This window comes from Clinocottus analis, unplaced genomic scaffold (assembly GCF_023055335.1).
Source record: "Clinocottus analis isolate CAN_PGR_092001 unplaced genomic scaffold, fCliAna1.0.p SCAF_20, whole genome shotgun sequence".
Taxonomy (NCBI): domain Eukaryota; kingdom Metazoa; phylum Chordata; class Actinopteri; order Perciformes; family Cottidae; genus Clinocottus; species Clinocottus analis.
The window spans coordinates 14,068,807-14,094,242 of record NW_027175932.1 but is presented as its reverse complement, the minus strand read 5'-3'; the positions used below and the strand labels follow the sequence as shown (position 1 = coordinate 14,094,242).

The window sequence follows — 25,436 nt, the reverse complement described above, 5'->3', positions numbered from 1 at the left end:
CGCCAGCTGGACCCATGTGCCCGCTTCTGGAGTAAATTAAAGCGTCATTGTGGGCAAATGGAGAAGGAATGAATTGATCTTCATCACTTCTAGCTCCCAGCAAGAGAACAGAAAGTCATTGGATGTATTCATGTGTTAGTTACTCATGCAGGTGTCACTCTTTTAAAATGAGGGATTTTCAAGGAACACTTCACCCCTAAAATCAACTTTTGCATTTAAATTCCTGAATTGAATGAAGAATCCAAAAGTCTAGAAGACTTCAATGAACGGGGTCAGCGTTCAACAGTGCAGGAGTTCTCCTCAAAGGATGCTTCTGAGGTTGAAGTATTCATTTAAGACAAAGGACTTGTCTTGTGAAAGATATTTAAGATATCGCACAAAATATAGAAACCGGCCTTTTTGTGTTTGTGGTGAAAGTTGTCCTCTCACCAGAGGTGTCCTGCTGCTGCTGAGCCGAGGAACACTGCTGGGCTTTGAAGTTAATTTGACATCTTGGCCAAGCGGTGGAATTAAAACTTCTGTGTCCACTGTTTCCACGTCGTGCTTCTGGGCCCCAAAAAGACTTCATCCCATCGACGTGATGAACAGACGTCTGATCAGTCAAAGTTTATGGAGCTTTTTTCCTTCAAATGCGACATGCGTCAACTGAAGGTCTCGCATGATAAACAACAGCTTTGTTGGGTCTTTGGTAAAGATTGTGTTTTGATTCAAAGTAAGCACTCGAGCAGTCTGTGACGGCTCAGACCAGAAGAGCCGGGTCGTCTTAGACTAGGAAGACAAAGCTTTTTGGGAGGATTCATGGGCCGTTGAGCAACTTTCAATACAATGAACACTTTATCCAGTTCTCTCGTGTAGAATGTGACAGACAGTTTAAAACTTTGAAAGTTAAACAAACTCCTCTCCACTGTGACGTCCAAGCTCCAGATTTGAGGTCTGCAAGTTCACCCGAAGACACGCTGACTCGTGGGGCACCAAGCCGGTCTTTCCCGTGATCAAACAACATCAGAGCCGATGGGGACTTCACCCCCGCGTCCTTGAGTCCTGGACCGTTTTAGAAAAACGAATCAAAACCAGGGAGGGGGGGGGGGGGGGGGGGGGGGCAGGGGGGAAGAGGAGGGGGGAAGCATTGTCTCGCGGCTTCCTTTGTTATTCAAAAATGTTCCGGCAGCAGCGAGTCCAGAGCTCTGGGATTGGACCGGGCTGGGTCTGCCCCTGGTTCCTCATGATAAGGGGAGGCAGGGGCCGGGCCCCTGGGCTGCTGCGCCGGCTGCTGACAGCAGAACACTTTTGGCTGAGCACGGCACATCATCGAGGCCCTGTGGGAGACGAGAGAGAGAGAGAGAGAGAGAGAGAGAGAGAGAGAGAGAGAGAGAGAGAGAGAGAGAGAGAGAGAGAGAGAACTACAACGCTACAGCCAAGGAGACCACAGAAACACTCTCTCCTCCCCCCTCTCCCTCCCTCCCCCCCACAAATCCCCAAGTCTGCACGGCAGCGGAGACAAACAAAAGCATTCTTGGCTTTCAGTTTAAGAGAAGAAGAAGAAAAAGAAGAAGAAGAAGAAGAAAAAGAAGAAGAAGAAAAAAAAGTGAACAATACATTGGGCGAGATCATTTACTAGGGAGAGAAAGTGAAGGAGAAGGGCGTGACAGGACGGTGTCAGTCAGCAGCCGGACTTGAGCTCATCATCATCATCATCATCCTCATCCTCATTTTCCGCCTCCAGATACGAAGTAACGGGTAGTCGCGCGGCGCTGCATGAAGGATAAGTCGCAAGCAGCAACAGGATGGGAGCGACTCTGAGGATCACGTGGCCGCTGCTTCAACTCAGTGAGTAGAATTATGCTGAAACCTTCACCTGAATTATGCTGAAACCTTCACCTGAATTATGCTGAAACCTTCACCTGAATTATGCTGAAACCTTCACCTGAATTATGCTGAAACCTTCGCCTGAATTATGCTGAAACCTTCACCTGAATTATGCTGAGACCTTCACCTGAATTATGCTGAAACCTTCACCTGAATTATGCTGAAACCTTCACCTGAATTATGCTGAAACCTTCACCTGAATTATGCTGAAACCTTCACCTGGGGGTCCTGCTGCTGGAACGGGGCCTCTCTCTCTCTCTGTGACTCTTGTAAAAGTATATTACAGGATCCCCGTGGTGCTTTTTTCTGAGAGTGAAAGCAGTTGAAGTGTCTCTGTGCAACAGGTGTTTGTTCGGATGATTCAGGAAAAAAAGGAGTTACGCATTTTAAATTGACCCAAAACAGTTATAATATTGAATTATTTTTAGCAATAAAATAAATCAGAAAAAAATATTTTAACAATATGCGACTTCAGCTTTCAGCAGTGTAAGCTTTACTCACTAATACAAAAACCTTTGAATAAGTCTTTATATGTAAGTAAAAACTTAAAAAGTAATCATTTTATGGACAAAACTGATTTCATCACATAATATATTTTATTGCTGAATATCGATGCATCATATATATATATATACTGTACTCTAGACACCTTTATATACAATAAGGTAATACGTACAGTGTTTCCCTCTGAGGGAGTAGAAGTATGAAGTATGTAACATTGAAGTACTCAAGTAGAGTACAAGTATCTCATAACTGGGCTCGAGTACTTTCTGTCACTGCGTCGCTGAGTCCTCTCATGAACTGCTGAGCGTGTGAGCGTCTTGTCGAGCTGCTGGAGGTGGAACTGAATGACTTTCTATGCCGCTGGGTTTGAATCCAGCGGTTGTTGTTGGCTGTGAACTGTCTGCTGGTTTGCAGATTGTTTCTATTGTTTCTCTTCAGACTCTGTAGTGGTGAACGTAGATTAAGAAAATGTAATTTTCGTTTTCTTTCCTTTCCTCACTGGAAACCGCTGAGTAAAGTCATGTTCAAATGGGCTAATTTCAAACTAATGTAAGACTTAGTGACTTACTTTTGTTACTTACAGTAGGATTACATCACTTTAAAGCGTTTTACAATAACTACCCAAATATTTCATCTGTTTTTATTAACTCCACATCCATCATTTTATTGCCTAAAATCCTTTACGGTACAACGTAGGCCTATATTTGTATTTACCACCTACACACGCTTGTGTGCAGCCGTTGCATTTACATTATGATCATGACGTGAGGCATGGACCACATCATGATACACGTTAGTATGTAATGCTTCCTCTCGGGGGGGTGTTGAAGGCAGCGACGCCTCCACTCCTCAGTTTGTGGATTTGTTCTCAGAAGCAAAGAGAGGACAGAAACTTGTCGGCGGCCGAGGACGAATGCCAAGCTGGAAACGTGCTGCGGCCCCGCGTCTCTGCCAGGAACCGAGCTTTTTGTCTTGGTCTCGCTTCTTTGTGCCTTCATTTGTGTACAAATTGAGTAGAGTGAAATCATTTGCATTGAACAGCAAACCCCCTACTTTTGTGCGTTGTTCATCTTCCTCCTCTGCGCTGCAGTTTGGGAAGCAGACTGTAGCTGTGTGGACTGTATGGAATCTGTAGGGAAGTAGTAATCGCACAGTAGGAGTCAGAGCTGAAACATCTGCCCCTCCACCTCCCACCATCACACCGTTACGGCCTCCTCAAAGCCCCCCACACACACACACACACACACACACACACACACTCAGAGAAAGTCCTCCAATAGCTGTGGACACAAGGAGCCTGAATAATGAAGCGCACCCCTGACCTCCCTCCCTGGCTGAGAGGCGAGGGAAGTGTTTTTCTTTAATTATGCACCTGCCGCTCTCTCGCCACGACAGTAGGTGGATTCAAACGGGAGGCCTTTATTTTATTTTAAATGAGCATGTGAAGAAAACACGTGACACAGCCCCAAAAAAACTACATCTGAAGGCCTGTCAGCGCTTTTCTTCTAAAAATAAAGAAGCCTGACACATTTTTTTGTGCGCGCGTGAACGAGCAGCTGCGGCGGTGTGTTCAGCTAACACGAGAAGGGCTCGGAAAACTTGACGCACACGGTGTTGTTTGCTAGTTTCTCAATAAATGGAGCCCACACTGTCACTAACTGCACTCCTTCATTTTTTTACTTTTGTAAAAGGCGGTTTTGGTTCCATGATGAGTTTGATGGCTGTATCAGGATGAAAACAGGTCCTCTTTTTTGCTGAAGCTACACCTCAGAGTGTACACTGAGTATACTTTGGCTAGCTAGCATGTAGAGAAGCGCTGACGCTAGTTAATGATATGCTAATGTTCTCTGCCAACACATTTCACTCACAGCGACTGGAAGTCCAAAAAACAAACAGGTAACAGGAGAAACTTTTAAAAGTAAAAAAGGAAACGGATGAAACCAGAACCTCGACCCAGAATCATTCCATGATGGTTTCTCGTAAAAGAGCAGCTTCAGAAATATGGATCCATCTTTTCAGAGCGCCGCACAGCAGCTAAGGTGACTCTTTGAATGTCCCGTATCCAGCTCTCGCACAGGGCCCGTATATGTGCAGGACTTCTTGTCTGGGCGCAGTTACTTCCTGAAGTTTCAGCTGGTTGTCACGGTGATGACGAGACTTCAGGAAGTTTCTGCGCCCAGCCAAGAAACGGTCCCGCGCATATTTGGCCCGCGTTTTCCCGGACAGATAGGAGATCGGTATCAGAGCGCTCATAACTCTTGGCAAGAAAGCAAATCGCCAAAATGTTGATATTGTTCAAGGCGATGTGAGATTACTGGAGAATGTTCCTGCTAACTGCAGCTACATAAAATATAGCAACGATGCTCAAATTAAAGATGGACAAGTGAATCATCAAACGCTTGAAGTGAGTTTAAAGAAACCATTTGGATCCTGGACGATAGGAAGAAGGCAGGATATCAGTTATCAGTCCTCTCCAGGACTTCCTCACCCCCTACGCAGACCATCTTTCTGCTGCGCCTGTGGGTTCACGACTCGTCCGTTTCCTACAAGATAACAGGCAGCCGGGTTCTCGGCCCGTCGGCCACCGGCGGCACGGGGAGAGCTGCCCGCGTGGACACTCGTCTGGTGTCTGCGCCGGCGGCCGTACACGGGAGAGAGAGGAGAACAATAGATGGGGGGGCATGATAAACATCCCAGTGCCCAAGAAGGGGGCGGGGCCCGGAGACGGCCTTGAACCTGCGTCTCCTGCTCACCCACAGGGAAGGTTTCCCATCCAGCTGTGCACGGTGGAAAAACAGGCAGAAGAGAAGTGTGTGTGTGTGTGGGGGGGGGGGGGGTTATGTTTCCAGAGCAGGTCGGCCCGTTTCTTTCACTGCGCCAAGAAGCCGTTGCTTTCACTTCATGAGATGAAAAACAATGTGCAGAGACACTATTTGGATCTTTTAGGCGTTTAAAAACAAGTCTTCTTTCAACATGTTGAATACAGAAACACTTTTTTTCAGAGCCACTTCAATGTGAATAGTCATTTAAAACTAGGAGTTTAGTTTAATGACAAGCTTACTAATATCCAGCATTTAAGCATTTCACTATTACATGATGGAGGCTTGTGTCTTACTATATTCCTGTCTCTCATGTGACATTTTCACCGTGTTGAACGTACCGTCCACCATCATGTCACTAAATGTCCACCAAAGGGAGCGTTTAGGCAGGTCGGTGCATTCAAGGTCCCTCCGATATCTGACAGTCCACACAAGAAAAGGCCAACCTCACACTATCTTTTAATGATTGATATCTGTGACCGGTGTTGGTTGATCCGGTCTGGGTCCCACAGAAAAGAAAAGAGAAACTTAACTCAAGGACCGCTTCCTCGTGATTCCCGGAGCTTTCATCTCAGCGGATGAAGTTTGTTCAGTTGTTGTGGGTTAAATGTAGTTTAGATGTAATATATCAAAGCTTATCTTGTTTTTTTCGACCATTGACCGTGTCTAATGTTTGTCTACGGATAACTATCAAATATTTGATGTCTGCGCATCCTTGAACGCCCCATTAAAACCGCCCCTGCTCGCAAGAAAAAACACAACTTTGACAAATGTACTGTTTAGTGTAATGGATAAGCTATCTCAAGGAAAATGTTCACTCTCTGCTCATAAATCTAAATACTGGTTTGTTTTGGATAAGACAGATTTGAAGTTGGCACGACTCTTTATTTAAAGCAGAATTAATGCCATCAAGAAAGAAAATGTTGCAAAGACTAACACCTGCAGAGTTCTTCTCCTCCAGTCGGTTATTGTTTGGTTTACTCTTCAAACCCCGTGGAAATGCAACTCACATTCCTGACCTCCCTCGAGGACTCCTGATGGTCCGAGGCAGCCTTTTTTGTGTTTTTCCCGAGCCGTTGCGCGTACGGCCCAGAATCCAGAGGCGGCGTCTTGTTTTGAAGGGCCCGGCATGGCCGGCGGGTGGAAGTTTCCTTCAGGGAGGAACCTCTGCTCTCAGTGAAGCTGAGCATTTCATCACTGTCCGACGCCAAAGATAAAGAGCCTCTCGCCTTCACCTCGACCGTAACCTCGCACTCCCTCCCTCCTACCCAGCATGCCGCGCTGCACACCCAGGTGTCCATTAATCAGGCCCGCGGCTGGTACCGTCGTGGACCTTCGCTCGCCCTCCTCCTCCTCCTCTCCGTCGTCCTGAGCCTCCTCATTCCTCTCCTCCCTTCATCTGTTGCTCCGTACTTTCTCAGCACTCTTTTTCATCTGCCTCATCACTTTGTGTGAACTCCCCTCACTTCTCAGGGTTTAGGAAAACAGAAAACGTCTGCTGCAGCTCCATTAGCGCTGAGCTAAGTGTGTGTGTGTGTGTGTGTGTGTGTGTGTGTGTGTGTGAGTAAGTGAGTGAGTGAGTGAGTGAAATGAAACATGCCTACACACTGAGCCTCTCCTAAAGGACAGGTTCATCAAAAGAACAAAAAGCAGACATGTTTTTTGTACATACCTCTCATCTTTGTGTATCTACCCATGCAGATAGTTGTGTTACTTTGGGGGAGTTGACCCTTGACCTCTTGGATGCATATGGGGGTAGAAGATAACAATGGTGTGTTTTTTTCTTCTGTTTTGTAACAAAATGTTTCAGTATGTCACATTCAAAGTATTTCTCCAACAGATTTCAAATCCCCACCAGACAAATCTCTGGTCCTTGTTTGTTGTGTATAATTTCCTGTCATTTATAGGAACCTTATCTTCACTGCGAGCCACACCTCAACTGTCACTGGGCTACTTTATTTAACACAGCAAAGCAATGTTATATTTGATACAAACAATATTGTCTAGATGTCTTCATTTAATTGTGTTAGTTGTAGTTTGTTGCCTTTACACATTAGAACTCTGGAAAAGAGAAACCGCTTCAGTCACATTTAGCTTTAGCTCGCTAATATTACAGGTTGTTTTGTGTTATTTATATCAATGAAGCTTCATAGCTTAGCTTAATGTTCACTTAGCTTAGTCGTAAGCTATAAAAATAGCTAAGTAGCAATATGCTACATATGCTATTTAGCGACTTCAGATCAGAAGCATCACAGTAGAAAGCAGCTAAGTAGCATCTTTTAAATCTCTACCTAGCTAACTTGCTCATGCTGCGTTGCATATTTGAGAGCGACTCCAACTAATATTTGCTAACAGAACAGAACCTTTTCAACTTTTCTTTTCAACATTTCAAATGCATGCTGTCATTTTCCAACACAAACTAAAATCATATTACACATCGCACAAATTACATATGAGCCTATAAATATGCAGAAATCTTAACAACAGAAATGATGAGCACTCAAACAAAATACATTCCAACTCATATTGTAGTCATATTGTAGTGTGTCACACACACAGACACACACTCACATTTGTTCACAACCAAATCACAAAAACATTGTAATATTTCTTGGTTTTAAACATTTCAACCAGATAAAAGAAGTAAATGAGAGACGCTGTCAAAGCCCCACATCATCACGTCTCCGTTTGATGTGTGTAAACGTTTAAACATGTTCAGAGTATTCACTGATTTGCTGACGGATTAATAAATCCATTTACACTGATCATCATTTACAATCATTCATAGATCAACATGGCACAGTGCTGTTAAACACACGCTATCCTGCTGCCATGTAGCTTAGCGGTGGTGGCGGTGTGTGTGTGTGTGTGTGTGTGTGTGTGTGTGTCATTTGGGGGGTTGTTACAGAGCTCTAACATTGAACTTTTACCATCGGCTCACCCCACAGATCGCATAAACACACATACCAGTCTGGTCTCCAAGGACAGGGAGTGTGTTGTTTGTGGATACTGTGCAAGAGTGTGTGTGTGTTTGTGTGTGTGTGGTCAGTCATTTCCATATGGCCGTTAGATTTACAGCGTCTCAAAACCCCCTCTTCACTCCCCCCCCGTCTCTCCTCCCTTTCACTCGTATCTCTTTTATTCCCACTGAGTGTTTCTACATTCACAGCTCCTCACCTCCCTTCACAATGTGAAGCGAGGACCCCTCCCCTCCCTCCCCTCCCCTCCCTCCCCTCTCCTCCTTCCCCCTCCCCTCCCTCCACTCTCCTCCTTCCCCCTCCCCTCCCTCCACTCTCCTCCTTCCCCCTCCCCTCTCTCCGCCCTCCTCCTTCCCCCTCCCCTCTCTCCGCTCTCCTCCTTCCCCCTCCCCTCCCTCCGCTCTCCTCCTTCCCTCCCCTCCCTCCGCCCTCCTCCTTCCCCCTCCCTTCCCTCCACTCTCCTCCTTCCCCCTCTCCTCCCTCCGCTCTCCTCCTTCCCTCCCCTCCCTCCGCTCTCCTCCTTCCCTCCCCTCCCTCCGCTCTCCTCCTTCCCCCTCCTTTCCCTCCGCTCTCCTCCTTCCCTCCCCTCTCTCCGCTCTCCTCCTTCCCCCTCCCCTCCCTCCGCTCTCCTCCCTCCCTCTCCTCTCTCTCCGCTCTCCTCCTTCCCTCCACTCTCCTCCTTCCCCCTCCCATCCCTCCGATCTCCTCCTTCCCCCTCTCCCCCTTCCGCTCTCCTCCCTCCCTCTCCTCTCTCTCCGCTCTCCTCCTTCCCTCCGCTCTCCTCCTTCCCCCTCCTTTCCCTCCGCTCTCCTCCTTCCCCCTCCCTTCCCTCTGCTCTCCCTCTTACCCCCCATCCCACAGGGAGCTGAATTACCTCTCTCAAAGGGACGAGGATGGGGGGGCAGCCGATACCCTGAAAGGGACCCGGCGGTGGGGGGTGGAGGTGGGAGGAGCCCGTCCTTGCATGGCCGCACGTGGGGGCCGGAGGGGCCTTTGTGTCGGCTGTCAACAAGCTAACGGGCAGCTTTGTCCCGCCGGAGCGCCGGAGCGACAGCTACATTTATTTATTTACTCTCCTCCGTTTGGCGGGACCGCCGCATGTTCACGCTCAGACACACACCGAGCCCAGGGGTGACAGTCAGGGGGGCTGGAAGGACACACACACACACACACACACACACACACACACACACACACACACACACTTCCACACACACACACACAGACACACACTTCCACGCATACACACACACCACACACAGACACACCACAAATACACACACAAACACAGACACCACACACAGGCAGACACACACAGACACACCACAAATACACACACAAACACAGACACCACACACAGGCAGACACACATAAAAACACACTTGCACACACAGACACACATACAGAGACACACAGAGGCACACACGACACAGGCAGACACACAGAGGCACACATACACGTACACACATGCAGACACAGACAGAGACACACAGATACACACACCACAAAAACAGACACACACACAGACACACGCACACACACACACATGCAGACACAGACACACACATAAACACTGTACCAATAAAATTGAGCGCCTCACAACATAACACAATCCCATAACAATCCTCTTCAGTAAAAGTTGTTGTCGTTGTGTTCCTCTTGTTTTGTACTTCGCGTATTCTTTATGATGATGTGTTATGTGTGTGTGCAATACTTTTGAATTACTTTGCAATGACATGCACAATATTGTGAAGAACTAGTGTCATTTGGACACTTTATATTTTGACTGTTGTTTTAATTACTTTATTATTTATGTTGGAATTTACTTTTTTCTATTGATTCTTTTTTTTTACTATTTTTTCCCTGGTGTCAGTGCTTATACATTTGATATCATTATTCTTCTGTTATCATTTTGATCAATCTCTGGCACAAGAATTTCCTTTGGGATTATTAAAGTTTTATCTTAATGGATCTTGACTGACCTCCGGTCCCGCCCAGAACCCAGAACCGTGAACCCAGAACCGTGAACCCAGAACCATGAACCCAGAACCGTGAACCCAGAACCGTGAACCCAGAACCGTGAACCCAGAACCGTGAACCCAGAACCATGCCACTGGTATGAATCATATTTACTCAGGCAGACGGATATGAAACCGTCCCCTCCATGTTGCAGCCTGTGTGTGCCTTTTTTTTGCGAGCGGGATTATTTATTTACAACCCAGCCAGGCAGCCAAGGCAAGGGAGGACAATTCAACCGGTCTCCACCCTCTGGCCACACGACCTGCAGGTCCTCACCCACAGCGGGACCCCTGTGAGCCCCATGACCTCCTCTGGACCTCCACCGAGTCTCAGGGGATAAAAGCTGAACCCAGAAGCTCCTCAGGGTCACTAGACGTCCGGCTTCAGAGGTCGATCTGGTCCCTGGGGACAGAATAATGGGAACACATGCTGAACTGGTGGCACAAATTAAACCTCAGACTCTCTGCTTAAATTACAACTGTACAAAGAGTACAACTTATTTCTTATTATTATGATATTTGTTTTGTCAAATTCTGCAAACCAACCCTCAGGCGGTAATGATGCGTATCCCTAAATGAAAGTGGGAACAATAGAAGCTTCTGGCAGAAGACCAGCACCATCCCTTTAGCCACTGCTTACGACAGATAATCAACACAAGTGTTTCCTGTCACTGAAGAGAGCCAAGAAGTGGAAGGAAGAGCCAGGGAAAGGAAGGCAGGTCGGTTCTCACACCCTGCGCTGTCTGACCCTCACACGGCCCACCGGAGCGCCGCACACCACCAGACAAACTGCCTCACAACAGAGGAGAATCAGCGCCGCACACTCTGAGCAGACTGAGGTCACAGGGGTCACAGGGGTCACAGACGTCACAGGGGTCACGGCCAGGAGAGGACCTTCACAAAGCATGGACAGAACGTACTTGTTCTGGGAGAAATATGCATTGCTCTGCTTACTTTTAGAGTAACTTGTGACCTAAGTAGCGAATAAGTGAGTAACTTATTTTGATAGTTTAGTTCTGTGATTTGCGTTGTTTTATTTTTACAAGCAGAACATGAGCTCAAAGAGAGGACGCAATCTTTCAGTTTCGGTCCAAGAGGTTTTCTTCTGTCTCAGAAATTGAGTAGATAACATGATGCTATTGGAGGGAAGAGCATTTTCATATTTGCTTATTATTCCGATATTGATTAGTAGATTATTTTTAGGCCACTTGGAGGCAGTGAAACAAGCTGTGAACACAACAGTGTTGCACGTCCTCTGGTTTCCTGTCATTGCTACTAATCTAGCTCTAAAAATTCTTTAAAAAATAATTAAATATCCGTTGGGGTACAACTAAACTGTATTCTCAGTTCCGCTTTAAGAGAAACGTGTCGTCTCCTGGATAACGGTCGCAGGTTAACGTTGGAACTGAAAATAAAGAATACAAAAACATTACAAAATTATGTTCAGCCAAAACATTACGGTTCGGCTTGATAGAAAGACATTCATTACAGCGGACTCCTGGGTGAAAGTCCTGTGTTTGTTAGGTACTCGCCGTAACTCAAAAACAAACTTAATCTGGTTCAAACATTGGTCTCACCAAGCTTTCTTTCTTCTTTTCTGCCTGCTGCTACTGCTACTTGACACAAACACTTCATGCATTTGTACATTTAATAATACTGACGAGTGCAGCTTTAAAGTTGACGTTTTGTTATTGAGCTAATCCTAATTCGAGCGATTATTCTCAACGTCATCGTGATTCACTAAAGTAAACCTCTTGAGACAACAAGAGGGAGTTAGTGTGGTTGTGTGTTTGTGTGTGTGTGTGTGTGTGTGTGTGTATGTGTGTGTGTGTGTGTTTCCAGAAGCTGCGTGGTGAGGAATGAGTGAGGCGAGGCAAAAACAACCTTTTGGCTCTGATAGTAGTCGCTGTCGCCCGCTAAGAAACAGACGCTTCAGTGACAGCTCGGGGTCAGCGGGGTCGCACCACAACAAGAGGCCACACCTGAGGGAGAGAGAGAGAGAGAGAGAGAGAGAGAGAGAGAGAGAGAGAGAGAGAGAGAGAGAGACAGCCGGGTGGAATGAGACGATGATTAACTGACTGTAAAGATGTCTCTCCAAAACAAAGCAGATCTGGCAGATAAAGTGCAGTTCACAGGAAAGATTTGGTCACTGTGATAACTCAGCGTGTCAATGTGCAGCCATGCGTCATCTTGAGGAAAACACTCAGTTATAGCTCCACCACCAGCCTTTGATCTGCTAACGCCCGACACCGTCCCCACGCTGCCTTCACACACCGTGGGACTTGTGGGCGAGCAGCTCCTGAAGGGTTTGCAGAAAACCTTTGTTTACTCTACAGCGATAAAGCCCGGCGTGCTGAACGTTTAACTCAACCCTAGATTATGAGCTTTGTGTCCGTTAAGATTTATGAGGGATTAAACGGATTATGCTTGCCGACTGGAGAATTTGCTGCCTTGAAATGGTGACTAGTTGGAGTCGATTTCCCAGTTTTCAACATGTAAACTAAAGATGAATTAAAGATTAATTATGAGATGTACTTTATTGTTCTTAATGTCCACATGAAAAGACCAAACCCATCCCCGTATAGCATCTTCTTCCTGCGTGCCGTGGAGCTCCATTGAGAACATCTGGTTAAACTAGAACAGCAAAGGCTGAAAATAGTCCCCAAAAATTATTTTATTTCTTAATGTTTGAGTCACGATTATTAAAAACTACAGCGAGTAACTGTTTCATGTTTGTGTCATGAGTTAGGAGCTAAGAGCCACAGTCAGGAGTATTCACAGACGGACTTGTGAATTGTTGATTATGGTCTTTTCATGAGATTAGTGTACAATAATAAAAAGCATACAATAGAATTGCTCTTTAAAATTAAATACCCGTCTGGAAGAAGAATATCCACGAGCACTTTGAATATAAAGCATTTTGACAGTCAACGTTTGACCTAACTGTAGAAACCGAAGTTGACCAAAAGGTCCGTTGAGGAGCTGGTCCGGAGCTTTCAGCCGTGTCCCATCGACAGATCCGTCTCTCTATGAGACAAATGGGACGGGAGAGGTAAACACATTATGTCATACGGGAAGAGGCCGTCCAGGTCCATGAAATGCATAATCCTACATTGTGAGAGGCAACGGTCCTGTATGGACGTCACAAGGGCTGGGACTGTCGGTGGCACTACATACGCAGGGTGCATCATTGGCTGCCTACATGTCAAGCAGGTCAAGAATCTAACGTAACACAGTTTATGAGACAATCTGAGTTTCAATAAATAAGCTGCATCATGTCAAAAAAAAGAATGATTACATAATGTCCATGTCATTTAAAGCGTCTACGTGTAACCTTGCGTGTCACCACACATGTATGCTGAGGATCCAGCGACTGGATTTACTGGAGGTGGGTGGAGGTCAGACAGTCCAGAGTGTGGAGGGGGAGGCCATTGTTTTCTGGTCGTGGAGCCGGGCGAGGATTGTTCACAGCGCACTCCGAGCGGGGCCGTGGTCGCGGGCGTGGCGCTTCCAAGTTTATTGTGTGCAGCATCCTGTCCTGGGTGCTATAAATAGAGTGACAGAAGAAGACGGAGAGCTGCGGCCAAAGCAGACAGCTGTTAGTAGAAAAAGAAAAACGCAGGAAATCCAGGAGCAGAGGTCGACGTTGCTCAGACTTTAAAGGACAACTTTGACCTAGACTATTTAAAATAAGGGCAATTATTATAAATTAAAGCTGCACTTATCTGTGTTTTTCATACATCCAATGGATATTTAGCAGCAAAAGAGACACGTGTTTCTTAGAGGCTGGTGGAGAACAAACAGAGGAATAAATATCAGACTCTCTTCAGGTGGACAGAAACGCTAACGTCAAGGCTCCCGTGTCTGCTGCATGTGTAAATGATCCACATATTCACAACAACTTAATGCGACGTCAATGTTATGTTCATTAGCTTGTTGTGCTGCCGCTAAGTGGCCACAATCTGTCAATGTAGGTTCTAGTAAAGCACAGCCACTGATTGGTCTGTTTTCTACCCATTTAGCTGCCTGCAAAAGCCTGTACCTAACAATAATGTGTTTTTCACTCCCCAGGCTTCCTATTTCTGAGCATCTGTTCAAATACGAACAGCCAGACTGCTACTTCTGTGATGAAGAACACTGTTCCTGCCACGGCTGGGCCTTCAGCTGCAGCGATTGGTCGCAGTGCCTCCGAAACCGTTCCAACAACCATTGAGAAACGAACCGATGGCAGAATAAGCGGAGTGCTACCAACTGGGGATGCCGTTAAAGAGAGCCAACCTACGGGAGCTCCAACAATCGCAAAGCCAACTGTTGCTGTTGTCATCACGCCCGCCGTGATTGCCACATCCAAGCTTCCAGACAAGCCAAACTCTGCCGGACCACAAGTACCTACCGCCGCTGCCACCCCTGCAGCCGCCACTGCTGCTGCCACCACTGCAGCCGCCACTGCTGCTGCCACTACTGCCGCTGTTAGTGCCACTCATGCTGCTGCTGCCACTCATGCTGCTGCTGCCACTCATACCGCTGCTGCCACTCCTGCTGCTGTTGCCACTCATGCTGCTGCTGTGTCTGCTGCTGCTGCCGCCGCAACCACCAGCCCACCGAAGACCACGGGCCCAGTCACAACAGCTGACAGCAGCGGTGGTGCAGCGTTTACCCACAATGCCGCCACAGGGCAGACGAAAGCCTCCGCAACCGATAAAACATCTTGGACCAGAGCGCCCGCTGGGCTGCCTGGCAACGCCGTGACCATCGAGATCACAAAGGTCTCCCAGTCCGGGGCTCACACCACCATCGCCACCGCGACGAGCCCACACAGCATCGGAGGTGAGTTCCCCTTCTGCCAACTAGAGAGCATACTGCATGATGGGAATGACCCGGGGTTCATTTTAAGTCCCCAAAACAGCTGACTTGAACCAAGTCTTGTGTTACTTTATAAATATAAATATAAAGGTTTGTTTCTTCAAGTAACTTTATTGGTTTCATCGAGATAAAGAAGATCATTTGAGATCATTATTTCAGTTGTGCGTGCCTGCTTTTTCGAAATTACACTGAGCTGACAAAAGAGTGTTAAGCTGCTCAAAAAGGGATCCTCACTGATTGGCTCAGAGGGGCGGGCATCACCAGAGTCACACGACTTGGACTCAAGCCGGACTGGAGTCATACATTTGGCGACTATAGACTCGACGAAAACCAAAACCACCAATGACTTGTGACTTCTCTTCAGCCTTTTGACTAGAAAATGCTTGAAAACCTCCCCCAAGCCCAATGATTTAAAAAGTTATTTCAACCCACTGACATTAACTGTACTAACTGCAGCATTCGATCGGGGATTGAGTGCAAATGTCTGAGCCCGGTAATGAACCTCCGTGCATCACTACCAGGGGAACATGTGTTCACTGGTGTCGCATTGTTTCTGGTTGAAGGCACTGAGAAAACAACGATGGGGCTTGCGGGCTCCAGGGGGACGGCGGCCCGGGCCACAGAGCCAGCTGGGAACGGCAGCCCCTCCACCCTGACCAAGGCAGGACCTACACCACCACCTTTGGGCACAGAAGCTGGAACCACGCCCCCGCATCCCCCCATCGCCACAACAACCACGACCACCGACACCAGAAGCACCAACACCAGAAGCACCAACACCAGAAGCACCAACACCAGAAGCACCAACACCAGACCCCCCGGCAGCACAGCAGCTCAGCTAAAGACGTTTTTAGTAAGACAACATCAATAAATATTACGGATGAATTGTGAGTTGTTTAGAACACCGCTAAGCAGCGTATCATACATTGTTAAAACTACTAGTGACAGTTATATACACCACCATTCAAAAATGTGGTGTCAAGCAGACAAATTTTTAGTTTCTTCACGAGAAAAAGTTCTCTTTTTCTGGCCATTTTGAGAGTATAATGGACCCCACAAATGTGACGCTCCAGATACTCAACGAGCTGAAAGGAAGGTCAGTTTTACAGCTTCTCTCACCAGCAGAACGGTTTTCAGCTGTGTAACATCACTACACAAGGGTTTTCAAGCGTTTTCAAGGGTTTTCTACTCATCCATTAGTCTTCTAGGCGATTATTAAACACAATGTACCATCAGAAAACCAAGTGATGTTTTCTGGGAATGGGCCTCGATACAACTCTGTAGATATTTCATTAAAACCAGATGTTTCCACTTAGAATTTACCACATTAACAATATATAGAGTGTATTTCTGATTAATTTAATGTTATCTTCCTTTAAAATCAGTGCTTTCTTTGAAAAATAAGGACATTTCTAAGTGACCCTAAACTTTTGATTGGTAGTGTACATATTTGTATGTCCTTATCATTTGAATTGTGTGCTTTTATGAAGAAAAACAAATAATGAATTGTGATCACATTCAGAATTGTTGATGGTTTGCAGACGAATAGTCTGTAGACCAGCTGCTAGAACCAGACAACAATCAATTAGTATCGGTGGCAAAACAAAAACGTGATCCCGGATCTCTGAAGTTATGTTGGCTCCCTTTTTTCTTCTGTGCTGATCCGAACCGAACCGTGACTTTTATGATGCAGCAATAGTGACGAAGGGCAACAGTCACTTGCCGTCACTTTACATCGACATATCTCAGAAAGGTTTGGACTGACGGACTTTTTTCTTGGTTTTTCTTTCAGTACTCTTTGAACCATGGGCACGAGGTAAGATTTTGCTTCATTTTGAGTTTATTTTGAGTAATGTGACAATAAACAGTTCGTGCTCTGACTCTTCGAGCCGCTGCTATTGTCCTGAACAAGGGAGGCGGGCCCACACCCTTTCCACTCCTTTCTCCATTGACATTCACTCCCCAAAGTTAGAGAATCATTGTGCAACATCCTGCAGGACGAAAAAGAACAATTCTATTGTACCATCGTGTTCTCTTTAGTGCGACAGCTTTGACATCAGTTGCAAGTACAGTTGTGATGTAAGTCATGCTTTACGGCTTTAACAATCCATTTCCATGCGTGTAGCGCTGATTATTAATTATGAATATGTAACCACCGTCCTCAGGGAAACCTCACTCGAATGAACCAATTAAACAAAATGATTTTCAGTTGACAAAACAGGTGTTATTAAGCCAAGAGAATTAAAGAACCTGCCGGCGTGTCCACCGTTAGCATGTTAGCATTTTGTACATTAGCCAGGCCCAGTATGCACCCGTTGGCGAGGCAACACCCTCAGCGTGCTCGCGGGCGAACATTACTTGTATTTTTACATAAGTACAATAATGCCAACCATACTTGACCAAAAAACGATACTTTGTAATTTTCCTCGCGCCCCCAATGCTCCGTCAGACATCCACATATTGAACCACACACCAGCAACTTCTTCTGTTGACTATTCCAACACACTTCATCAGAATCTTTAAATGTGACCGGTGTTCCTCGTCTGAAACAGATGCGAAATGCACTCATGTGCAATGCTAGCGTACTGAAGTGCAGTACACAAAAACACTGCTTTGTTCCCACAAGGAGAGTAAATGTAACTGATCAGAATGATGAACAAGCTGCAAAAATAAAACCATTGAAAAAACAAATTTCCTCTTGATTATCTCCCAGGTAAATATTTTCAGTGAAGTCATATAAAAGTATAATAAACTAAAGAGTTTAAAGAGCTGTGTCTTCAAAAAGGACAACTGTGAAAAAACCTAAAGAAGAATACTTCCCACCACTCCGGCTGGATCCAGCAACAGGAAACAGTGAAGCTCGCTATAAAAAAAAGCATTCCAGTCGCTGGGTGGAAAATGTGTCTTTAGTGGGAACCCTTCCTGCCTTTCACTCGTTTCCTTCGTTCCCACACCTCTTTCATATACTCACCCTCTCTCTCTGCCGGCCTCCACAACACCAGAAATACTTCACACATCACAGCAGAGGAAGACATGACATCAGCTGTCACTTCTGACCTTCCTGTCCAAACGGCGACCGCGTGGTCGGCACTTGGAGTCGTTCACGGAAAAGTAAAACGATCATGAGCAGAAGACGATTACAGATGTGTCCCCGTGTCCCTTCAGAAAGTGGAGGAGAAAGATCTGGTGGAGCTGTGCAAGCGGCTGATGGTCAATTTGCAAGACGGGAACTGCATCCTGGTATGGCGGCGCCACAACAACAAAACGCACTTCGACAGTGTGGAGATAAACGGCAAAGGTGAGGCACCGCCCTCCTTTTGGAAAAGTCACACTTGTCAGGTTAAACTCTAATGTTCTATCTGCTCATAATGACCCCTGAATGTGTCTCACAGTGAAAACCAGCCTCGCTAACCAGTACTATGAAGACATCACCCGGGTAAGGGCTCACACATGGCCGTATCGTCAACATATGGAGACACTGGTGGGGGGAAGTCTTTGTCTGATTGTATTCTATGCTTAAAGAAACCCACAGACAACAAAACCCTCATCGCCATCCTGGCCTCCTGCGGCGCTCTGCTCATCATGATCGTCATCCTGGCCGTGTGCGCCTCCCACCACCGCAAGCCGTACAACGACAACCAGGTAGGTGGAGCGCCATCCTCGCCACAACATGTCAGATAGTGTCCCGCCCCCCGGTCCCGCCATGATTTATTGAGTTTTCTATACGAGTGGAACAACATGAGCAGAGCGGTCGGCGGTACGCAACAGTAGCTCGAGCCCTGCGGTGCCTCTGCAAACCCCCTCCACCCAGCAGAAATGAAATAAATACAATATTTTGTTGTAGTAGTAACTTAAAGAAACAATTTTTCCAACTTGGACCCTATTTTTTCATGTTTTTGTGTCCTCCGTGATGTGATGGGGACAATGATTTTTTAAATGGAGTAAGAAAGCTTTTTTTGCCCTCAATGTAAGTCCACCAAAGTGTTTGTTTTTGCCTTTGACAGGCTCAGATTGTTATTAGTGTCTGACAACATCATGGAAAAACCCTACGGAGGAATAAAACATGTTCCTTTACCTTTCACCTAAACCAAGTCTGGGTGGAAACAGGTGTGGGAGTTTGAGAGAGGAGTGCTGTTATTGTCAGAGTTGGTTGTGATTCAACGTCGTGGCTGAATATCTTTGTCACCGTGTGTCTCGCTCAAAGAGAAGTCTCGTTTGGAAATCACGCACCGAACCCACGATGTAGAAATCATCTCCACATTCAGCCACGACGGCGAAACACAACTAACTGAAAACAGCAGCACTATTCTCTCAAACTCTCACACGTTTCCAACGTCGTCTTCCGGCAACAAGTCACCTCTCAACAAGACTTCTCCTCGAGGGAGACTAGGTTAGACCGGACCAGACCGGATGAAGTCAAAGATAAAGAAGAAGGTTTGACTTTCCCGCAGAGTTCTTCTCAGAAGTGGTCAGACGGCTGAGCCGGTCAGTGTCCCTCCACTGGACGTACTGTGTTGCCTTGCTAAGCTCTTGCGTCATGCCGGACCAATTTCAAGCGTGAATGCAGCTCTCTCTTGTCCTTTGATCCCCACAGCAGCACCTGACGGAGGAGCTGCACACGGTGGAGAACGGTTACCACGACAACCCGACGCTGGAGGTGATGGAGGTCCAGCCGGAGATGCAGGAGAAGAAGATGGCGCTGAACGGAGAGTTCAACGACAGCTGGATCGTCCCCATCGACAACCTGCTGAAGGAGGACGTAGCGGACGAGGAGGACACGCACCTGTAGAGACGCCTGGAGGGAGGTTGGGAGGGCGGGGGAGGGTAAGAGGAGGAGGAGGAGGAGGAGGAGGAGGAAGAGAAGGAGGTGACACGCCAAAACAAACACACTCCATGGCAGCCCTGATCGCGCTCTTGAGGTTGTCGTCCCCGCAGCCAGAGAAGACTTTTGTCTCAAACACATACTTCCTGTCCAGGTTTGATGGACTTCTACTGTACTCTACTGTACTCTACTGTAGTCTGGGAGGGAACAAAAGAAACAAGGATTCAAAATATCAAACCCTTTCTGATCAAATAGTACAAAGTGGCCTTCAAACGATTCCACTAAGACCTTCACTGATGTGCCTGAACGTTGTTTTTATAGAAATAAATGACTTGACAACTCGAGTCATTCTGAAAACTCAAAGTGCTCCAAACCCCCGGAGAGAATTGTGCCTTTTCATACACAGAAAAGCAGCTGATTTGTACACAAGCGCCTGTAAATAAAGCAATTAAAGTGATGTCCTGCGAGCGAGGAAGAGGCAGGTGGAGGAAGACGAGAGAAGAGGCGGTTCTCGAGTTACTAACTTAGACATAGGTGACCTTGGGGTGACCTTGGACACTCCAGTCGGCTGTAAAGGTGGCGACAGTTAGCCGATCGTGAAGAGAGGAAGCGCCTTTAGAGAACAGGAAGAGACAGATTAAGGCTTTTAATGCACAACGCCACACAGTGAGGTCAGCGCGTACGGAACGCCGGAGGGGACAAATCACAAGTAGATTTAGTTTTGCGCTTTCTCTCGATACGACACGTTTTCACGCGATTACAAACGAGGGAGAAAAAGTTCCAGCTTTCTTGATGAAATTGCAAAAGTAACCAAACGATGATTTGTGAGAATCAGAAGTCTGAACTGTTTAATGTTTTAAATATATATCACGCCTAGTCATAGTTACACGTCAATCAAAGCCTTATTGGCATTACACAGCAGCCCGCCATCGTCGTTTGTGAACGCTGTCGACGTTACCGCATTGCATTGTGGGATATTTATAGTGTTAGCCTTTTGTAATATTTCACTATGAATAGTCAGAAATTCACATCCTGTTGGTTTCAGACGTAGTGAAACGCCTCGCGTACGGCTCTGGAGCGCCAGGTAGCGCGTTAGCGTGGAAGCCTTTTGTCCCCTCTGGCTTTCCATACCGGGACATCGCTCAGTGTTTAAAAAAGAAAAATCAACAGTTCACGTTTTTTTAGTGAGCTTTATCTTCTTTTATTCAAAATAAAATCACATTATTATTCAACATAACGCCTGTGTATCCAGCTTATTAAACATTAGGCTTTTTTTATGGCAGCAATATTTTCATTGGTTCTAAAAATTGATAAGCAATAAAATGATAAACTGATGCTGGTTCATGGATACAAAAATTATATTAAAAAAAAACACCTTTGAAGCCAACACTGTAAATATTTGTTGTCCTTTCCAAACTGTTGTTACTGCTGGAGGTGTGCAGTCTGGGGACATTTTAAATCACCTGAATTATTAAAACGTGGCACATTCTCTTCAGTTTGAATAATATCCTTTCAAACCCATTAAGAAGTTAATATATATGTACTTATACACAAGTGAATCCATCACCTTGGGCACTCCAATCATACTTCTGATTGCTTTTTGTTGTTTGTGTGTCTATAGTTTCACTTTTATTATAGCTGTGATGTTTTCACCAAAGTACGTTACCAGTATTTTATGTATTTATGGATGTTTGCTGCTGAAGGCAAACAACAGGTGTCTGACACACTGGAAGCTGTAAATTGTCGGTCATGTTGTTCTTTCTACCTGTTCGGATATGAAAATAAAAGGCAGTGTTTTTTTTCCACTTTAGTCCTAAAGTTTTTCTGAGCAGCCATCCGTGATACCTGCGAGCGGCCACTAGAGGGCAGAAACAGCACGGAGACAGGAGTTAAGAAAACCTGAACAAAATACAATCTTTATTCATTATATACATTACGTACAATGCAATACTACAGGGCGTTCTCCACATTCACTGTATCCACAGCAGTGCTCACTGATCTGAGAACCAGCCTGAAAACCCCCGAGTCCCACCCAGGGACCAGGAGAGGGCAAGATGGGGAAAAAAAAATACAAAATGAGAATACCATCCATCCATCCAACAATGTTGGATGGATGGCATTTACTCTAAAATAGAAAAAAAAGAAAAGAAAAGTAGTATTTGGCATTGTGTTTTCATACACTTTTTGTTAATTCTTTTAATATACATGTTTTATTACAAAAGGTGCTTTAATTAGTCTTTTTAAAGTTTTCTTTGAGCGCAAAATGAAAAGAAATGCTACAGCAAGCATGATGAGCCCTAAACACTGTCAAAATATAAATAATGAATCCCTCCCAGCGCTTTATTATTTCAACAGACATACTTTTATTTTGCTCTGGCATCTTGTTTTTATTTATATGTATTCAGAACGTTGCCTTCAGCCTCTGCCTCCATCAAAAAACGCTTGCGAACATAAACAACCAAATATCGGGCAGTGCTACTCGAGCGGCGTCTCCATCACGGTGAACGGTCCCGGGGTTCTACTTTCCTCCAGCGGGGAATTTATTGTTGTCCATGCGGTCTGAAATAAGTACTCCAGGTGAGACCGATGAGCCGAAGATCTCAGAGAACAAACACCCTGCGGGGTGTTAATGCTGAGCTCTCCGTCGGAGAGTCCTAAACACCTCGTGAAACCTGAAGCTGGACAGAGCCAGAGGAGGCGATGCCTCTTGGCTGAATTCACCAGGAACAGATTCCACAAGATCACAGAACTCTGAAAGGGCCAAACGCCAGATTTGTGTCTTCCTTTTGTTTCCTTCAAAAGATAGTTGAGATGATATTCTTACTGAGCATCAGATGAGATCGACACCTCTCTAGTGTCTGTAAATATAAAGCATACAGACTGGAAGCAGCTCGCCGGACTCATGGTGAACACGTGTACAAATGACAAGTTGTAGTTTTAATGCGCTGGACTACAAAGTGGCTCGACGCAGGAAGCTGAGGTCTCGTCGTCGCTGCGAGGTTGCCAGGTTACCAGACTTGTGTGTTAACTCGTGAGCATCTGAGGGGTCTTGGACAAGACCACCGTTGGACAAAGCCAGGCAAAGTGTTTCCCCTTGGGGCCAGTCTTTATGCTAAGCTAAGGTAGCCTCACGTCAATCTTCTCTGCTAAATCTTGGCAAGCCTGGCAAATGTTAAAGTTATTAGCCCAGATTACTGCCGCCCATCTTCCTGAAGCACGCTGTAGTTTCTGTGTCACGTGGACAAAAAAAACAAGAGACTGGATGTTCACTGAGGTTTTGAAACAAGGACCACACTTAAAGGGACAGTACACACCAACATCTCCTGCTGTGCTTAATGCATTTGTGATTTGGTGAACTGTCCCTTTAATGGAATACATCCTGCCCTCTTACAAGCAATCTAGGTCTGGTCTGAGCTAATGGTGGCTCATGTTAGCGTCACTGTGTGACATCATCACCGACTCGTCCCGTGCTACATAGGCCCACTTTAGTTTCACAGTACAGGACTTTTAGAGATGTGGCTTTTAACCAGTACAGCGCCGGTTCACTCCTGTCCCTTCAAAATAAGAGTATAGGTGAATCACCGTCCAATAGAGAGGAACTCATCCTAAAGTCTAAATTAACAATGAATTACACTCCTGTTTACACATGTGATGTCTATCACATGTGTCGTGTTTCACATGAAAGAAGAGATTATATCATTTGTCTTTTGACCCAGTTCCGCTCTATAGCAGGTGATGTCCTTTTGTCTTTATTGTTCTTAAAGCTCATAGACGGGATTGCACCTATCCCTGACAAACACATTATGTATAAATTGAGGTTTAACAGTCGCAGCAGAAGTGCTATTGATGGCGGCGAGTGGCGAGGTGTTCTGATGATGCGGTTTGTTGTGAACGGAGGAGACTGAGGACCGCGGTCAGCATCCGCACCGGGAGTCATGGAAGACAATAGACGAGCGAACTGAGGGAGTGGCACTTTGGGAGATCAGCGAGCGCCGATGAACATGGAGCCCCTCCCCCCACCAATGATGATTGGCTGACAGCCGAGGTAAACCTTTCAACGGAGGACTGCAGCAGTATCTGACTTCCGCTCGAGTGTCTGCTGGTAAACTCCAGCATCACTTACTGTTTGTCCTCACACAAATAAGAAAACTTGCTATAAACTGGCAGACGGTGACGCTACAATGGACTAAACAATGTTGTAATGGAGGACGCTGGTTCGGCTTAAAGGGACAGCGCTTAAAGTGCGGCTGTATGGAGCACTTCTTCATCGTCAGTGTAGTACTACAGTAGAAGTAGCTTGGAGAAACAGACAGTACGGGAGAAAAGTAATGTGAATATTTAAGATACCGAATAATAACTATATCAGTTTAAGCGTACCATATTTAGAATATTTTCACCTCTTTACCGTTTTTCAGACCTTTTTGAAAGGTTCAAAAACACCAGACTCATTCATCTCGTCCTGATGACAAACAGTCACTTTACCTGGAAGAAGGTCTGCTGCTGCCTCCATCGGTTATTGTGTGATTTGGTAAAGCCAAACTAAACTTTTAAAAACACTAAAGTCACACACAAACACACACTAACAAACTAACCGATGGAGGCAGCGTTAGACTAGAAGGTAAAATGGGTTCGTCAATGGAGTCTGAACAGAGATAACAGCCAGAACTTCTGTGTGTCTGTAGGAAATAAACTGAGTCTGGAGAAGGATCTCACACAACCACACTTCAAACCATCAAAACGATCCATTTAACTCTGTAACAAATCTGTTCAGGCTGACGTCAGGGATTTTTAGCAGAAAAAAAAGAGGGAAATCTCACAAATGATTTCATCACACTGAAGGAACATCCTGTCAACACACTTTGATATAAAATGCCCTTTCCCCACTCTGATAGTTAATCAGGAACACTGGCAGCAGCACTTTGTTCACACGCGCACACCAACCGCCTCCAAGTCTTCCCAATAAATAGAAGAGAAATTAAATGTAGAGCCAGAAAGATGCTTTATGTGGACCCTGACTTTTGAAGAGATAAAGAGAAAGAACATGACCCAGCATGGAATCGGTTCAATCCCCCACAAAAATAAAAAATATTAAAAAAGAATCCACATATGTATATTTACATATTCTGTACACTATTCTGTTAACTACTAAGGGGGAAATGCCCGTTTTACAACCCAAACCAATATATAAAAGGTATATTTAGTTATATATTAAGCTTTATCTCATAGAATTGTTCCTCTATTGTTACTACAATACTATTAAATGGTTCTGACCTCTGCGTCGTGAATCGGGTTGCAGAGAAGCAAGCGAACCAAAGTGAAAGTGTACGTTAGGATTTTGCAAGAGATGCTGAAATGTTACCAAAAGAGTAGAGGAAGAATTTAGAAGTCAACTTCTGCAACAATTGGCCAATACGGACGCCACATGTTTCGCTATGAACACGTGGCTGGATGCCTGCGGAGGAGTGGGCGTGGCTTAAAAGGAAAAATCTATGAAAACAAATGCGTGCATATCATGTTTCCGGGGGTGAAAATTCAATCCAGTGAAGATGAAAAACACAAGCGATGC

At 45.7% G+C, this 25,436-nt stretch overlaps 1 protein-coding gene across 1 annotated transcript; it reads left to right on the top strand.

Annotated features, from left to right (window-relative positions):
* The first annotated feature begins 1,281 nt into the window (after positions 1–1,281).
* Positions 1,282–19,876, top strand: podxl (podocalyxin-like). The gene is made up of 8 exons (XM_068586152.1): positions 1,282–1,827; positions 14,257–15,012; positions 15,612–15,901; positions 16,841–16,864; positions 18,214–18,346; positions 18,441–18,484; positions 18,571–18,690; positions 19,643–19,876. The coding sequence occupies exons 1-8, from the start codon at positions 1,785–1,787 to the stop codon at positions 19,835–19,837; spliced, it is 1,605 nt and encodes a 534-aa protein (XP_068442253.1). The 5' UTR covers positions 1,282–1,784; the 3' UTR covers positions 19,838–19,876.
* Positions 19,877–25,436: the final 5,560 nt, after the last annotated feature.